This window comes from Rhagoletis pomonella, unplaced genomic scaffold (assembly GCF_013731165.1).
Source record: "Rhagoletis pomonella isolate Grant_MI unplaced genomic scaffold, Rhpom_1.0 Rhpom_scaffold_02191, whole genome shotgun sequence".
In the NCBI taxonomy this organism is placed as follows: domain Eukaryota; kingdom Metazoa; phylum Arthropoda; class Insecta; order Diptera; family Tephritidae; genus Rhagoletis; species Rhagoletis pomonella.
The window spans coordinates 16,470-32,664 of NW_023460745.1; the positions used below are offsets into that span (position 1 = coordinate 16,470).

Sequence of the window (16,195 nt, forward strand, 5' to 3'; positions counted from 1 at the left end):
TTGCCTAGGGTCCGAAATTTTTATAATAAAAGGTATGATAAAATAATGAAAATAAATGAAAAAATAATATGCGAATGAAATTAATGAATTTCATCCACTAACTGTATTGACTTAGGTTTTCTGCTAATTTTCGGAATTTTTAATTGTATTTTAGCCAAGAGTGATAGAGGCAAGATGGCGGGATGTAATGGAAAATACTACGAAACAAAAATTGCTTCGCCCGAATCGCGGCATTCGTGATCGCCTGATCACTCCTTTCGAATCGAATGAAACAAAATGGCAGCTGTTTTCTCCACAATACAATTTAAATGAACGAAGCACACTCGCTATCGAATGGCGTGATCTCAAAATTAAATTTCGATTCGAGTTACGTTCGATATCTAGTGTCGCGATTCGGGCCCTGGTTTATCTGTCACACAGTCACTTTACGCACCTTTTCGCAAAGGGAGCGTTCCCATAAATGCCTCGTAAACTTAAGAGTTTTACACAGTTTAAGACTTTAAGAGTTTAAGGGAATCCCCTAAGTGAGTTTTCCGAAAGAGAAGTGTACACAATTTTGACAGCTAAAACTCATTCCCACACTTCTTGAATCGCAAAATGAAGAGTGTACACAATTTTCAGTGTACACTTGAAAACTCATAGTTACAGTATACAGCCTCAGTTCAGCCCATGATGAGTCGGGTATATTTGCATTAAATTTTTTATGCGAGAAACTACTGAAAACCCAAAAAGTTTTTTTTTTTTTTTAATATAGTACATATATGATTTTATTGCAATATAAATAAAAATATATATATCTAAAAGTAGTTTATAGAATTAACTTAAATATATATATTTTAATTGTATTTTACTAACCATAATATTTTAAAAATTAAAAACAAAAGCCGGCCGTTTGGAATGATAAATTTTTGCTTTAAACCCGTTCGCTGTACAAATAGTTTACAAAACTCTGTTACGTACATACATATGTATGTATGTATACAAAAATTTATAAGAAAATTCAAAATAAGGCATACATTAAAATATTCTAGTAGGTTTGTTGTTGTTATACAGGATCATATCATCTGATCTTTCAAAGCGTTTCTGATATGCAAAAGGAAAAAATCTCATACGGTGAAATTCTATTATTTGGACTGATGCTGACGCACACCATATTTACTCCAAAAGGTCACAGGACACTTTATACGCTTGCCAGAGTTCTTATGGAAGACAGAGCACTCCTCAAAGGGGGGGACAATACAAATGAAGCGACACCGCCGTCTCGATGTGACTAGGATTTTCCACTCGGTGCAAGCCAAGATTATCTGAAATCGAAAGATAGCTTTAGTAAACTGTTAAACATACATATTTCATTTCAACAAACCCACCATTTATATAGGCAACATCATTCAAACTAATCGATGAAGAGCCTATCGTCTTCAATTCTTCGCTATTGAATTCTTCATCATTATCATCGGCATCATTAGTTTGACCAATATCTACACTGGGCATATCTATAGCCTTGGTACATGGCATTTCATACCTTGTCTCCTGTAGATCACCCTTAAGCATTTTCATAAAACAATGTGAATCGGCATGATCGTGTATGGCTGAGCCTTGGCCTTCACCCCAGCATAGGATCATCAAATTGAATTTACCGTTACCGGCGTCAACCAAATTGCGTGTGTATTTATAACGATCAAACTTAGCGAAACGCTTCCATTCGCGCGGATTCGACTTATATGTCAACATTATGTGATTAACCATCTCTATATTTACATAGCTCGTTTCGAATTCCTTGTGAAGAGCCGAAATCAGATCCGTTAGATTATCAATGGTTGGACCATATTTGAGAGGTTTTTCTATGCCACGAAAATGATGTGTAGCATCACGTAAGTAACGCTCCTGATCCAATTCAGAGTTGTTGGCATCGACCTTGGAAAGCGCCATTTCGGTGCAAGTTTTATTCACCTGTAAAATGTACATATGTATGTAAATAAGAAAGCGATTTGCTATTGATGCTGTTGTATTAATGGAAGCCGATTAAGGGACAAAAAATTATATATGCCATCTTTTTCAAAAGCTAATAAATTTTAAGACATTCTTAGTCCATCTTAAATTTATTAGCCCTGAGTAAGTATCCTGATTTGAAGTATAGCTACCTTGCGCTTTTTGTTAAAGGAGCGCATAAATAAAAATAAAGAAAATAAAAAATATATCGCTAGGTTAGAGTAGAAAGTTACCAAGTCCAGTTTTCCAAATTTTACAGAAAGGAAGGAAAACCTTTCGCATTCGTTTTCTTCAAGCACTTGTTTAAACAAAAAAAAATTAATAAAAGGTAAAAAAGTAGTCTTATCGCCCGATTAATAGTCAAAATAAAAAGTTACAAGTAATGCTACCCTCAAAGAACTGAAACAGAAAATCGTTGACTTCAGAATTTTTTTTAAAGGACTTTCCAATTTCAAAAATATGATCAGCTAGCATAATTAAAAAAAAGATGAATGAAAGAAAATTCTGTAGAAACAAAAAAAAAATTCAAGTCTTGCTTCCCAAGAACGAATCTTATTGCATTAAACGAGCAATTCTTGTATATATGTAAATACATCCATAGTGTTCTCGGAAACGGCTCCAACGATTTTGATGAAATTTTGTATGCAGATAATGTTATAGATTCTAAGGTTATTTGAATAGGCACTATCTCCGAGAAGACTCGTATAAGGTTGCCAGCTATTCGAAATTAGTTGCAAATTAATTAAAACATCATAACAAGGAAGATAATTTAAAGATCCATAAATCAACATTTTAATAGGGTTGCCACCTATTTCGAATCGCACATTTATTTATTTATTTTTTGTTTAGAAAAAAAAGTTGAAATATTACTATTCATGGATACCAAGAGAAGGTTTTTAAACAATGCTTTCCCTATATACAAAATGGTATCCCTTAGGATAGTAGTGTAAGGTTGCCACTTATTTTCGATTCAACACAATTTTTCTAAAACATTATGGATATCAAATGAAAGGTATTGTTGAGGACTTTGGTCAGAAAATATTTTCGATCAGGTTTGCCACGCTTCTATGTAATACAAACTTTTATTTTGTTAATTTCAATCAGCATTTTTTTAAGTATACACAATACATATACGCTCAAGATATGTCTATTCATTCCGGCGCATTTCGGAATAGGGTTGCCACCTGAATTTCTGAGTAAGAAATTTACTTAATAGATATCGAAATCCATTTTTTTTTATTTCAATAATATTTTTTAAAGCTATCCAAATTACCAGTATTTGATATCCCAACCTTGAAAACTTTAAAAAGTATATGCTTGGCCAATCTGGTACTAGGTATTGAAAATGCGCTTTTAATTAATTTTATTTCTTTATGTACAACCACATCATGCATATTAGTCCTTAACATAACAATTTTCAAAGATACATATTGAAAATTTGCAAGGATATTCAAGGATAAAATTTTAAAAGGACTTTTTCAGTACCTATTCGTCTTTCTGCACCAAAATATTTAAACCTTTTTAATTCTATCGAATTTTTTCTTTTATATGATTCGCATATTTGTGTTAGAATGTAGAATTGCACCGAGTTTTTTAAAAATTTGTCTGAAAATTTTAAATTTCAAAGTCCTTTTAAGAAAAATCCTGACGTAAGAGAGAATTTTAATGGTTAGTACTGGATAATCCTTACTCGTATAAATGCGAAAGGTTTGTTTGTTACGCTTTCACGTTTTAGCTTTATTTTTTATGAAATTTTGCATACTGGTCTCATTTAGCCCAACTTAAAAGATAGGGTAGCTTGTATCCCGATTGGATAAAAGGGCGTGGCATCTCCCATACATACTGCATACCTCTGGAAGTATTTGTGGTAAAGTGCTGGAACTTCGTATGGAGATGTGTATATGAAATCAATACTATACTCATGGAAAAAATGTGGTTTCTTGGAAAATGGCCCGTGACACCTGCCATACAGACTGAATTTTTTATACTACCTCCTGTTAGAAAATTAAATTCAATTCAAAGTATTTTATAAGTTAAATGAATTTTTACAAAATGGATGTCGATTGAGTCGTTATATCCCAGAAATGGTGACTCTTAGGAAAAAGTGTCATAAAGGGTTTTAAAGGGTTTGCATGATCTACACATTTTTCTAACCTATTTTTATGTTAAACCTTACGGTTTAGCTGAAAAATTGTAAACATCAATTTATTTGACCTTTGACCTTGAATAATTTTTTTTTACAGATCTGGGATCGATAAGGACTTTTCTCGTTTCATTTATAATGACATTCGTACCAATTTTCAGCTTTATGGGAGTTACTGCAACCTTGAAAATCTAACTTTACCGGGCAGAAATAGAAAGCAATTTTGAAAATATGGTTCAAATAGAGTTGCAATTAAAAATATTACTTACGCTGGTTATAATGTACTTCAATTGGGTTGGCAAGTGATCATTTACGATAAACAATTTGTGCTACTATGTTAAAATTTTTATTTTTTTTTTATTGAAAATTAAATTATTTCAAAAATATAAAAAAAAATAAAATTTTTTATTTATGCCCTGAAAAGTAAAAAAAAAACAAAAAATAGTCTACCTTAATTGGTTCATACTCAGGTCTTGAGGGGTTATAAGCCAGCTCTCGGTTCTGCAGGATTCTGTGTATTACAGATGGAAAGTTTCCGACCTAAGACTGGTAGCATTAAAAATATTTCTCCTCTCGATTTACATATATGGAGGCCTTGAATAGGTCTAATTGCGAAGGTATATATTTTTTTAATTTTAATTTTTGATTTTTTTCTTTCGCTAATACAATAACTTTCAACTCTTAGCTGACAAAATATTTTCGAAAAGCGTAATTTAAACTTATACATATGAGCATTTATAAATACATTAGTATGTAAGTACGTGTACGTATGTCAAATTAAACGGTGCGTTAAGGTCAATGTTCAGTATTTATCAGTTTATTATGGAATTTAAATACCCACAAACATATATGTATGTATGTATACTTTTCAATATAGTATGTACAGATTGTAATTCAAAAACGCCTGGAAAAATTAATCTTAACAGATTACAAGCAGATGAGTGCAGTTGTTTCTTTCTTTTCACTGTTCTAAAATTGCTTTTTAGAAATCAATGAAAATCACCGTTTTTCGTTTTAAACTCACTTTTCGGTTTAATGAAGTATTTTCTTATCGATTTCAGTGGTTCTATAAAACTTGGACTTAAATTTGAAACTCGTTTCCGTTAGTTATTTAAATACGGTCTTAAACTTAACCGCTCTTTGAGTCTTGACGCGCACGATTTGAATAAGAAAATCTGAATGATTCGAAAATCGATGTTCTTTGAGTTGAGATTGTAGCTCGTGATAGCTTTCTTTAGCTTTTTTTTTATAAATACATATTTACATACATACATGCATATGTACATATAATTAAGACTGTATATTATATACACATACATACATATGCGCATACGTACAAATCCATATATGTAGAGACGATTTGCTGTACCAGTAAATATTAGCCGGAGATAGGTTTCCCCATCTGTGCACTCGGATGAGATTATTTTGCTATGTATGTACATACTTACATATGTATACTATACATACTATTTATGTTTGTAGGTACGGATGCTCCCATTATAATTTTTGTTTTTGATTTATTGTAAGCTTGTTTTGAATCTTCTCTGCGGAGCGTACTAACTCCGTAACAATGTCGGAAAAAACCGCACCGGAGAGATCAAAATTAAGGTGATAATTCGACGTACTGTTATGATAACATGTATTATTGGTTTCATATTTCACGTTCGTGGTATATACATATATAAGTGCGCAGAGGCCTGTAAGTTCGCAAACTCGTTATCATTATTGCAAATTAATTTGGACAAGCCTATCAAGAATTCCGTCTGAGATCACGAAATTCTCCCGCAAATTCGAAATTCGTGAGAATGGTATCACTGATTTTCAGTTATTTTATTTTGATTTAGAATTATTAAAACAAAACATACGTCGAATGCGTCGGAATTGCTGATAGCATTTCTCCCGAATTCGTGACGGGAGGTTTTTCCACGACGGGAGTTCACTCGGAATCTGTGATAGGTCTGGGAGCTTAGTTTTGTGTTATTGGAAATATTGAATTTTTCATGGCGATATATAAAATAAAAGTACGTCATGACAAGCAGGAAGTAAACAATTGTAAAGCAAAGTAAAAACCACCAACTTGAAAACAAACAAATACGATGAAAACAAATTCATTAATAGCGATTTCGTTTCTTCCAAAAATGTTGCCCTTTCACGGTGCAAAATGTGGTTGATGTTGCACTCAACCCTGTAAAAAGGCATATTTTTCCCTTCTTGTCCTTTTCTAGCGCACGCCTTTCGTAATATTGGCGTTTTAAGCAATCATCTGATTTGGAATTGGTTTATAAAAAAAGAAAAAACCGACCCCGCACCACCTAACGGCTATATTTTCTCCAGTATTATTTTTTTCCATTCAAGTACATACATAATATACATTTCTAATGTGAACCATATCGGACTACGAATATGGGTTTTCAAAATATCTCTACTCCTGTGCCACCTATCGGCCAAATTTTTTTTGGAGGAAATTTTTCTGTTTCAAATATGAACCATATCTGATCATAAATACGGCTTTTTTAAATACCTCGACATCTGCGCCACCTAGCGGATTAATTCATACTTCACATTGCATTGTCATCGAGTTTTTAGCTAAGTTTAAGGTCTCTAGCTCATCGGGACATTGGTTAAAAATTTATTGCAGGACTTGATTGCACACCGGTGGAACGTAATAAAAGTTTGTAAAAAAAGCAATGAGATTCCGTTTTTCGAAATTTAAAATTTTATCATTTGAAGCTGTTTTTATTTTATTGACGTATCGAAAGACAGTCCCCGGACCTTTGTGCTACCACTCTACGCCTTTACAGTTTAAATAAAATTAAAAAAATATATCACTCAATTTATTCACAAGATGTGGTGCAGAGGCCCGAGATGATTTTACGAAGAATTTGAACGCTTTGCGTATTGCCATAACTTTACGGGACTTATACGAGATTTTCGAAGTACATATCGTAAAATCAATTGCTCCTTCTTGAATTGTCTTGCAAAATTTATGTCTGGCTCTAAACTTTGAAATCAAACCAAAAATTTAGCTTCATAGGGTGGAACCATCCATAAGTTGCTTTAACAGTTTTAAATAATTGCCTTATTAGTGTTATTTCAAAGTATAATTTCATTAAAGCGGCTATTTCAGCTATCCTTTTGCAAAAGCCTCTACCGCTAAGGTAAGCGGGGCACACATTTTCATTATTTTTGGAACGATATTTCCATTTTTATCCATCGAATATTGTTCTGCGATCTTTGAGTCAGGCGGAAAAATTGGAAAGTCAAAGGGTAATATGGTTTAGGAATTAATCTCAATTCTTCTTAGACTTGGACATGGTTCTTATAAGATTCAATGCACTAAATGTCCTATTTGGGGCAAAACCCATTCTCGTCCCAGGAAGATTACTTCGGCCCTGGACTTAACGCTGATCACTAATGTTAATTTTAACTTTGCAATTCAATAGCAAATTCTCATAACAACATTAGCATTAACATCATCGATGTCGGTTAAGTCTAAGGTGGATTTTTATATCATAATATAATCTTTGTGAAAATTGCAGATAGAGGATATTGAATATAAGTACGGTGACCATCCGTCCTGTTTTTTGCAGGACCGTACTGTTTTTCAAAGGTCGGTCCTGCGTAGTTTTTCAAATCTGAAAAACCTGAAAATGTACTGATTTTTCCCAAGTGTCCTGCATTTGTCCCGCATTTTATTCGTTATTTTAAAATTATCGGACAATGGATGGATTTTTTCAAAAAAGTGATTTTTGGTACTTTTCGTAGCTTTTCTTATATCTCATGAAAAAATCTCCCAATCAACGTAAGCGAGTTACAGCTCGAAGGGTATGGATGTGCCTCTTACCAAAATATATAACTTGTGGCCACTTCAATGAAAATTATCATTACCATTTGCATTTTGTCGCCAAAGTCGAAAAAAGTTAGATTTTCAATCAAATACGCAGTTTCATTTGAATATTTTTTTTCATTATTTTAAAAATTCGATAAAGAAGATATATCACTACAATAAATTTTGAGCCAAAGATAATGAAAATCGGATTATAAATGTAGATGCTACGGAGCGCAACCTGCACAAATTATATATTTTTGAAAAGGGCACTTTGTAACTCGTCGTCTACGTCGATTCATGGCGTCGATTTTTGACAAATAACTGCGAAAAGTACCAAAAAAACAAAAAAAAAATTGTATTGTTTTCGTTTTGAGCGACTCAAAATTTGCCAATAAAATAATATTTTAAAGATTTTCACTTTTCGTGTAAGCTATTGAAATTATAATATGTTTTACTATACTTTTATAAATATTCATGTAAAAAAAGATTAATATCGATGAAAAAACGTGATTAATTATGTATTAATAATTAATAAATTAGAATCATAAATACTCTTTTGATATTTTTATACTACGTTAATATATGTAGGCATATTTTTGAAAAATTGTCCTTCATTTTGAATCCATATTTATGGTCACCGTAAATATAAGCCGTCGATGTGTATTTAGTATTTGAAAGCCTCACTCACTTTTCACAAAAAAGAGCCTATCTCGGGGTACTGACAGGAAACAAAATAACACCAAGGATTAAATTTGTTTTATTATTTTGATTGGGATATGCGACTTTTATATATTAAACGTCTATATCTAATAACTGAAGCTCCCCTCTTAAAAAAAAAATAAATAAATAAACGGTATTCTCTCAAACTGGCAAAAAGCCTAGAGAACCTTGAAAATTTGGTATCTTTGGTTTAACTGTCAAATTTTGTATACAAAACTAGCAAATACCCGGCGTGCTTCACTGCGCCTTAAAAGTATTTTGTGCTGTTTGATACCCGTATTATAATATTTAATTTATTTAACAATATAATTGGATAAAATTTTTCAAACAGAAGGCAACCCCCCTCACATATTTCCAGCAGTAAACTTTCCTAAACCTCTTTATTTTTTATACCCATATCGCAATATGTGTTCAATTTATCTTATCAATTCAAATAAATTAAAGTTTTAAAATAAGTGGCCACCCCAAAAAAATATTTTCTTCCATAAGCCGTTTTAAACCTCTTTTTTTGACAGCCATATTGCAATATTTACTTTATTTTATCAATTTACTTAGACTGCAACTTTCAAACAGGTGGCAACTCTGTAATTTTTTTCTTTCTATATTTTAAGTTAGACCTCTAGCAATACATAGGTAAACACTGTATTCAATTCCATGCATTAGTTTTCGAATGATGCGCGCACAAATATACAGACAGACAGAAAAAAAATTCTAAAAATTGTTGATTTGGCTTCGTTGCTCTAATAAAGACCCCCCCATATTAATTTTTTTTTCCAATATCTTTAATGTACGATTATTAGTTCTCGAAAATAAGCAGATATATAAGTACATACTTACCATTTTATGATGACCGTTAGTTGCAGCGGCAATCCCTGTACCTGAACTATCTCTAATTCCGCTGTTGTTTGTTGTCGTCGCTGACTCGGCAGTGTCTTTATCAGTATTCGCTGACTTCTGTAGAAGCTTGCTGCGACACATTAGTATAAACTCGTACTGACCGGATACACACTGCAAATGCAACTCAAATGGTTCAAGCGTATCTCTCAACGCTCGTACTCGTATCTCAAGTTGTTACAACCGATTGTTTAGCCAAAGAAAGTTTGGTGCGCCACAACAATTGGCGATCTGTACCTGCTGACTGATCTTCACTTGATGTACAAAGTTTGTGTTATTAATCTGTGATTGCAGAGACGCTTGCGTGTGGCATGAATATTCACTTGATGGTAATGTATTCTCAATGCACTTAAAACGTTTCGATTTTCACTAATTGATGAATGTTTACGATGCTGTGTACGTGAATTGCTTGCATGAATTAGTGGCATTGGTTAATCGGCGCCGCGACGAGGTGTATAACTTCGAATGGCTCTGAAGCGTTTGTGTTGTGCAGCTGCATGAATTTTTGGTTTTTATTCATTACACTTGGCCATAGCCACAAGACGACCATAAGCTACAAAACATTCCACTCAATTCCAAGTGGCCCTAACTCCATTTGTCGATTCTTGCTTTCTTTGTGTTTTACTTAATTGTAGTGTTTTAAGATTCTCCATTTCCTGAGGTCTGTTCTGCGGTTAAATTTTTTCTTTTTGAGTGTTTAATTATCAGCATCCAGTGGAGTGTTTTGGGTCGCATTCATCTAATTGGTGGTAACTATGTCTGTTTACATATGAGCATTTTGAGTATCTTTAATTTTTAGCTGCCATTAAGCAAACGAACAGTAGCACTTCGGTGGCAGTCATTAGGTCATTAGCATAAACAACGGTATAACAGGTAGCTATCTAGATATGTAGATATTTTTACATTCATCAGTAGTATGTGTGTAAATATGAATATTGGTATCACTTACTCTTGCATCACGTTCGCAATCAATAGCTTCTCCTTAGTTTTATTTTGTTTTACAATTTTTCACCGACACAAATATTCTCATTAAATGATATTTTACAAACTCAAAATATTTACGAAAGAGAAATGTTACGTGTCTATTTCTTATAAGCGCAGCTTAGACGCAGAGGAGACTTTAGTAAATAGTTTATAGATGCCGAGGTCATACTTACATACATATGTACATCTGATAAATTCTACCGCAATAATTACATCAGCAATTTTTCGAATTCAGTCCCATGGTATTACATACCTACTCTATTTGGCGAGTTTGGAAACAGATTAATAAACATTTTGTGACTTTGGTTGACTTAATCTTGGCTTGGTGAGAAAGTAGTGCGTGCGTTGCACTGACGTGGTTTTCTTTGACACTAACGAAGGATTGGAATGTTTTATTTTGAAATTAATTAATTTTTAATAAATATGTTTGCATATAATAAAAACAATTTTAAATTATTACCATGTGAACGAGGACAAGAAAAAGTATCCGCTGCACCGTGGACGAAATGGCCAGTCTGGCACGGATCAATAATAACTTGATAACTTTTTTTTACAAATAGTGTATAAATTAAAAAAGATTTTCGTGAGTTAGGAAACATTTTTAAATTAAAATAACTTTTTTTTTTTAATTTTGGTACATATTTCTTTTTGCGCTGGGAACATTAATGTACATAATAATAATTATAATACTAATAGATTGGCGCTTACATATAGGTTAGTTTTTGGCCGAGCTTCTCCTCCGATTTTTGGCGTTCGCCTTGATGTTGGCACACAAAGGGGAGGGACCTACAGTTTTAAGCCGACTCCGAGCGGCGATTGTATTTTTATGAGATGATATTTTTCATGGCAGAATTCCACTCGTTGATTTGCCATTGCACGCCGAGGGGCGACCGCTGTTAGAAAAAAATACCTGTTTTGTTTTTTATTTTTCGATTTTGGGTTGAACCGGACTTGAACCAAGGGCCTGCGGAATGGTAGCGCGCATTGCTAACCAATACATCACAGCGGCTACACATACATACACGACATAAAAAAAATTAATTTCGAATCCCCGAATTTGGAATCGGCCGCTGTGGTGTAGTGGTAAGCAGTGGGCGCTTTCACTCATTAGCACCTGGGTTGAAGCCCTGTTCAAAGCAACATCGCAAAAATTATAGAAAAAACGCGTTTTCTTAACAGCGGTCGTCCCTCGGCAGGCAATGGCAAACCTCCGATTGTATTTCTGCCATGAAAAACAGCTTCTCATAAAAATACAATCGCCGTTCGGAGTCGGCGTAAAACTGCTTTGTGTGACAACATCAAGGCGCACGCCACAAGTCGGAGGAGAAGCTCGGCCAAACACTAAGATATGTGTAAGCGTCAATCTATTATTATTATTATTATTATTAAATGATATATGTTATCCGATTTCATACATATCGCTCATTTACTTCAATAGTGTCATAACTCAAAACAAAAGGGAAACTCGAGAAAAACGGCTTTTAAGTTTTGAATTTACATATCGTTGCCTCAACTCACAAAGGCCCTAAGCAACACTTTTTTCGTAATTGATTTTAATAAACCTTCAATAAAAATTTTACATGCCACTTTTTAAAAAGCCGTACCTGTTTTTGATACTGGCAACCAATACAGCTGTGAAATTTTTACACTCCATAGAAGAAGAGGTAACGGTAATTTCTTCCGATTTTGCTGAAAATTTTAACGTGGAGTACTTTGGCGTAGGAATGAATAAATATGAGAAATAGTGCTACATGAGAGTACAAAACTCTAGATATAGCGAAATTTTTTTGAAAATTAATTTTTTGAATCTAGATGTACACTATGTACACTAGACTGCATCACTCCCCATACACAAAAAAAAAAAAATCGGTAATGTGTTTTTATTGGAATTATAAAATCTATTATATTTTAAGACGTCCACCAAAATATTTCGGAACCTACCTATTTCGGAAAATACCTCCAAAAATGGATTTTTTATGAATAAAAATAGTTTCTTAAAGATTGTTTTTTTTTTTTAAATCCCCCCAAATGACAAAACGGTTTAAGCTTAAAAAATTTGCATAAAAATATTATGAAAAAATTTAAGAAAATTTTGAACGGAATCGTAATAATGAGATTTTTGATGTTGTTTTTTAACTCTTCAAAGATTGGTATAAGAAAATCTTGAATAGATGAATATCATTGGAAAGGTATTTTCTTACCCTTTTTATTTCTTTGCTAATAAACTCCTTCAAAGCATGAATGAGAAAGATAGGATGAACGAACGTCATTCAAAGTTGAATTAAGATGTATAGGTATTTGAAAAATAAAAAATTGGGACACGAATGACTTTTTTGCACAGAAATAAAAATAGTGCTAAAATACCTTTCTACTGAGATGCCATAAATCTAAATAAGAATAGTTTTGGCCCAGCTATTCAAGTTTTTCGTAAATCAATCTTCGAAAAAATTAAAAAAAACAGCATCAAAAATCTCATTATTTCGACTCCGTTGAAGAGATTTTTAAATATTTTTATGCAGATTTTTTAAGCTTAATTTGTTTTGCCATCTGAGGGGACTTTTTTCAAAAAGTTATTTAAGAAACTATTTTTGTTCATAAAAAAACTCCATTTTTGGAGGTATTTTCAAAACGGTCCAGCTCAAAAATAATCTTAATATCTTTCCGAAATATTTTGGTGGACGTCTTAAAATATAATAAATTTTGTAATTCCGGCGGAAAAGCCGCAACTTTTGTTGGTGATGCAGTCTAATGTACATACATATGTTCTATATCAATTAAATTTATGAACTTATGTTTTTAATCAACGGATTTATTAAAAACAAGATGAATGAGTGTTTGAATATAGTATATACATAGATATGTGTGTATGTACGTATGTATATGCACAGATGCACACTTTTGCTTGATTATTAATATTTCAATTATAACACATGTATATACACATGCTCATACACACATTATCGTTACCTTAATATACATATAAAGCCCTCAGCTAATATTTTTTTCTAAATCCAGCTTTGTGCAAAAGTCAGTAGATAACGCCCAAAAACGAGCCGTTCCGACGTGGTCGGTTCAGAGGGAGAGGAGTGTTGGGGGAGTAGGATTGAACTGACATGTGTTATGCTTCCTTATAGGCCCAATTGGGGCCTCGCTATGGAGATATTGCTCAGACAACATCAGAAGGTAACCTGACAAGTTTGTAGCTTCGTTTACTGCGTCCAACTAGTCCCCGGCGACCAAACAAGCGCAGCATAGTTCCAAACAGACCAGCCAATTGCCTTGTGTATTGCCAACAACATTTCCTTGTCTCTGCCCCAGGTGTTGCCGGCTCTGTACTGTGAGATGAAGAGCGGGCTATGAAAGGTAGCCTCCGTAAGCTGACTCCCTTCGTTCAGAAGGTGAAGAGGACCACCGCTGATTTGGTTGAGGAAAGCGTTAAGCTCCGAGTTTTTAGGACCGGTTTCCAGTTTTAAAAGAAGCAAAGGGTTATTTCAAAAATGAAATCGGAGTTTCTGTTTCGGTTACTGACATTGAAAAATCCGAATTCTTAGTACCGGTTACTAGCTTCATAAGAAGCGGAGTGGTTCTACCAATTTCTTTAAGTATCGTTATTTATAAATTGAAATTGATTTCTTTGCACCGGTTACTAATTTTGAAAAATCCGAATTTTGAGTACCAGTTACCGATTGAGTAAAAAGTGGAGTGATCCCGCTAGTGTTGCCAACATTTTCTAAGAAATTTATAGTACGTTTTCAAAAAAATCTGAAAAAATATAGTACACTTATTTCGAATTTTTCGCAGTTAGCAACCGGTACAGAAAAGCCGATTTCATCTTTGAAATAACCATCATAAAAGAAATGGGCGTGATCACTTCGCTTATTTACAAAATTGGAAACCGGTCCTAAAAACCCAGGTTTTTCAAACATGGAGCCGGTACAAAAAAAAAAGATTTCATTTTTGAAATCACCGTGAGGTAATTCTTGCAGGAGTAATTAAAAATACTTCCTGTCAAATTGAGAGATACCACATTTTCTTATTTTGATTAAAATAGTTTTCTGAACATCATGGTAGCATTTTTATCCTCTGTGGAATTTTCTCCAGGTATACCTACTGTACTAAAATGTTGAATATGAAAATGGAGAAGAAACAAGTAGTTTTTAAGCAAAAAACACAGCCGACTTCAATTCTCATATACAAATTTAGGTGTACCGTTAATTTCTCTATGATCCAATTATCGGATCTAAACCAAATTGGTATGGAACGACCTTTTCGATAAAGAAAGAATTATCGAAATCGGTTAACGTGGTCCAAAGTAATGCGGTAACATACATCCTTAAAAAAAAATATTCCGACGAATAGACCACCTTCTCCTTTTTTTGAAGTCGGTTAAAAAACTATCTATATGCTGTTACCACATTTTGAATTTAATTCGAGAAATCTTTATATTTATATACGCATAGGACAAAAAATATGTAAGCAAATTGGATATCCACATCAGGGATGTAGCGAATATTTGCACTCGCATTCGTTAAGCGAATGATTCGCATCATTTTACACATTCACTTCGACATTCGCATTCGCATCAAGTGATACGAATATTTTGCGAATGCGAATGTGTACCTATGGGCAGAGCACGCACTTAACGACCACTAAACACACAATCGGAGCGTAACGCACATACATATGTATGTTAAATGTTGTTTCAATTTAACGTTAAGTATTTTACAGGCAAAACAACCCTTGTACGCTGTTACATGTTGTAGAAAATAGAAATATCTAGATTTGATTGGGCGCCATCAAATGGGTAAAATATTTCAGTGCTAATCATATTTTACGCAGTTGTATTAATAGTTACATATTTTAGTTAATTTTTTTTGCTTCATTCGTTGAAAGTAAGCAATTGTTCAGTGCACCCGGCCTTTTAAACGAGCCTCTAAGAAATAATCGCGAATGTTAAAAATATTACATTCGAAACATCCCTAATCCACACACTATTCATGTAGCTTTTTATAGCTTATACTTGCGTACATGAAGAGCTTTTGCTCAAAGCTTTATGCACAATTATTTTAAGGCGCTTTAGCATATGAACGACTTTTGGCAAGCCCGATTCAACGTCCTCGATAGTATAGTGGTTAGTATCCCCGCCTGTCACGCGGGAGACCGGGGTTCAATTCCCCGTCGGGGAGATGAAAATCATTTTTTTTTTTAATTTTTGAATTTATTTTATAATATGCAACATTATTTTTTATTTTGTACTGATTAAAGCATTTTTCGCAATCAAATAAATGCTGTTAATGTTAATGAGATTAGCTTATAAACTTGCATTAACAACGATACAAGGCTTTTTAAGATAATTTTAGTCTTGCCCCATAATAACATTCAACATTATACAACCACATTTTCGTGTATGTGAATCTATGAAATGACAGACTTCTTTCCAGGCATTCGTGACTTCGTTAAAAACCTATTACTAACTTGTGGACGCATACAAAAGTTTGTTCGTAGAAACATTTATTTTCTTTATTGCTCACTTTTATAAATACAAACATTTATTTGGTTTACGTACATATGTATGTATGTACATATATGTACATACATATATAGGCACCCACCCGACCAACGTACACGAAAATGCA

At 33.3% G+C, this 16,195-nt stretch overlaps 1 protein-coding gene and 1 non-coding gene across 2 annotated transcripts; one reads left to right on the top strand and one right to left on the bottom strand.

The window, feature by feature from the left end:
* Positions 1-845: 845 nt before the first annotated feature.
* On the bottom strand, positions 846-9,804 carry LOC118753201 (cysteine dioxygenase type 1-like). Its single transcript, XM_036488073.1, has 3 exons — positions 9,519-9,804; positions 1,368-1,950; positions 846-1,304 (listed from the first exon to the last, which is right to left on the bottom strand). Exons 1-3 carry the CDS (start codon positions 9,657-9,659, stop codon positions 1,222-1,224), a joined length of 807 nt encoding a protein of 268 aa, XP_036343966.1. The 5' UTR covers positions 9,660-9,804; the 3' UTR covers positions 846-1,221.
* A 5,869-nt stretch (positions 9,805-15,673) lies between these two features.
* On the top strand, positions 15,674-15,745 carry Trnad-guc. The gene has a single exon. It is a non-coding gene; the product is annotated as a tRNA-Asp (tRNA).
* Positions 15,746-16,195: the final 450 nt, after the last annotated feature.

Excerpts from the sequence above, each read along its gene's own strand:
- LOC118753201 (XM_036488073.1), bottom strand. The coding sequence starts at position 9,659 with ATGTGTCGCAGCAAGCTTCTACAGAAGTCAGCGAATACTGATAAAGAC. Across the intron at positions 1,951-9,518 it reads CTAACGGTCATCATAAAATG|GTGAATAAAACTTGCACCGA; the intron begins GTAAGTATGTAC and ends TACATTTTACAG. Across the intron at positions 1,305-1,367 it reads TGATGTTGCCTATATAAATG|ATAATCTTGGCTTGCACCGA; the intron begins GTGGGTTTGTTG and ends TTTCGATTTCAG.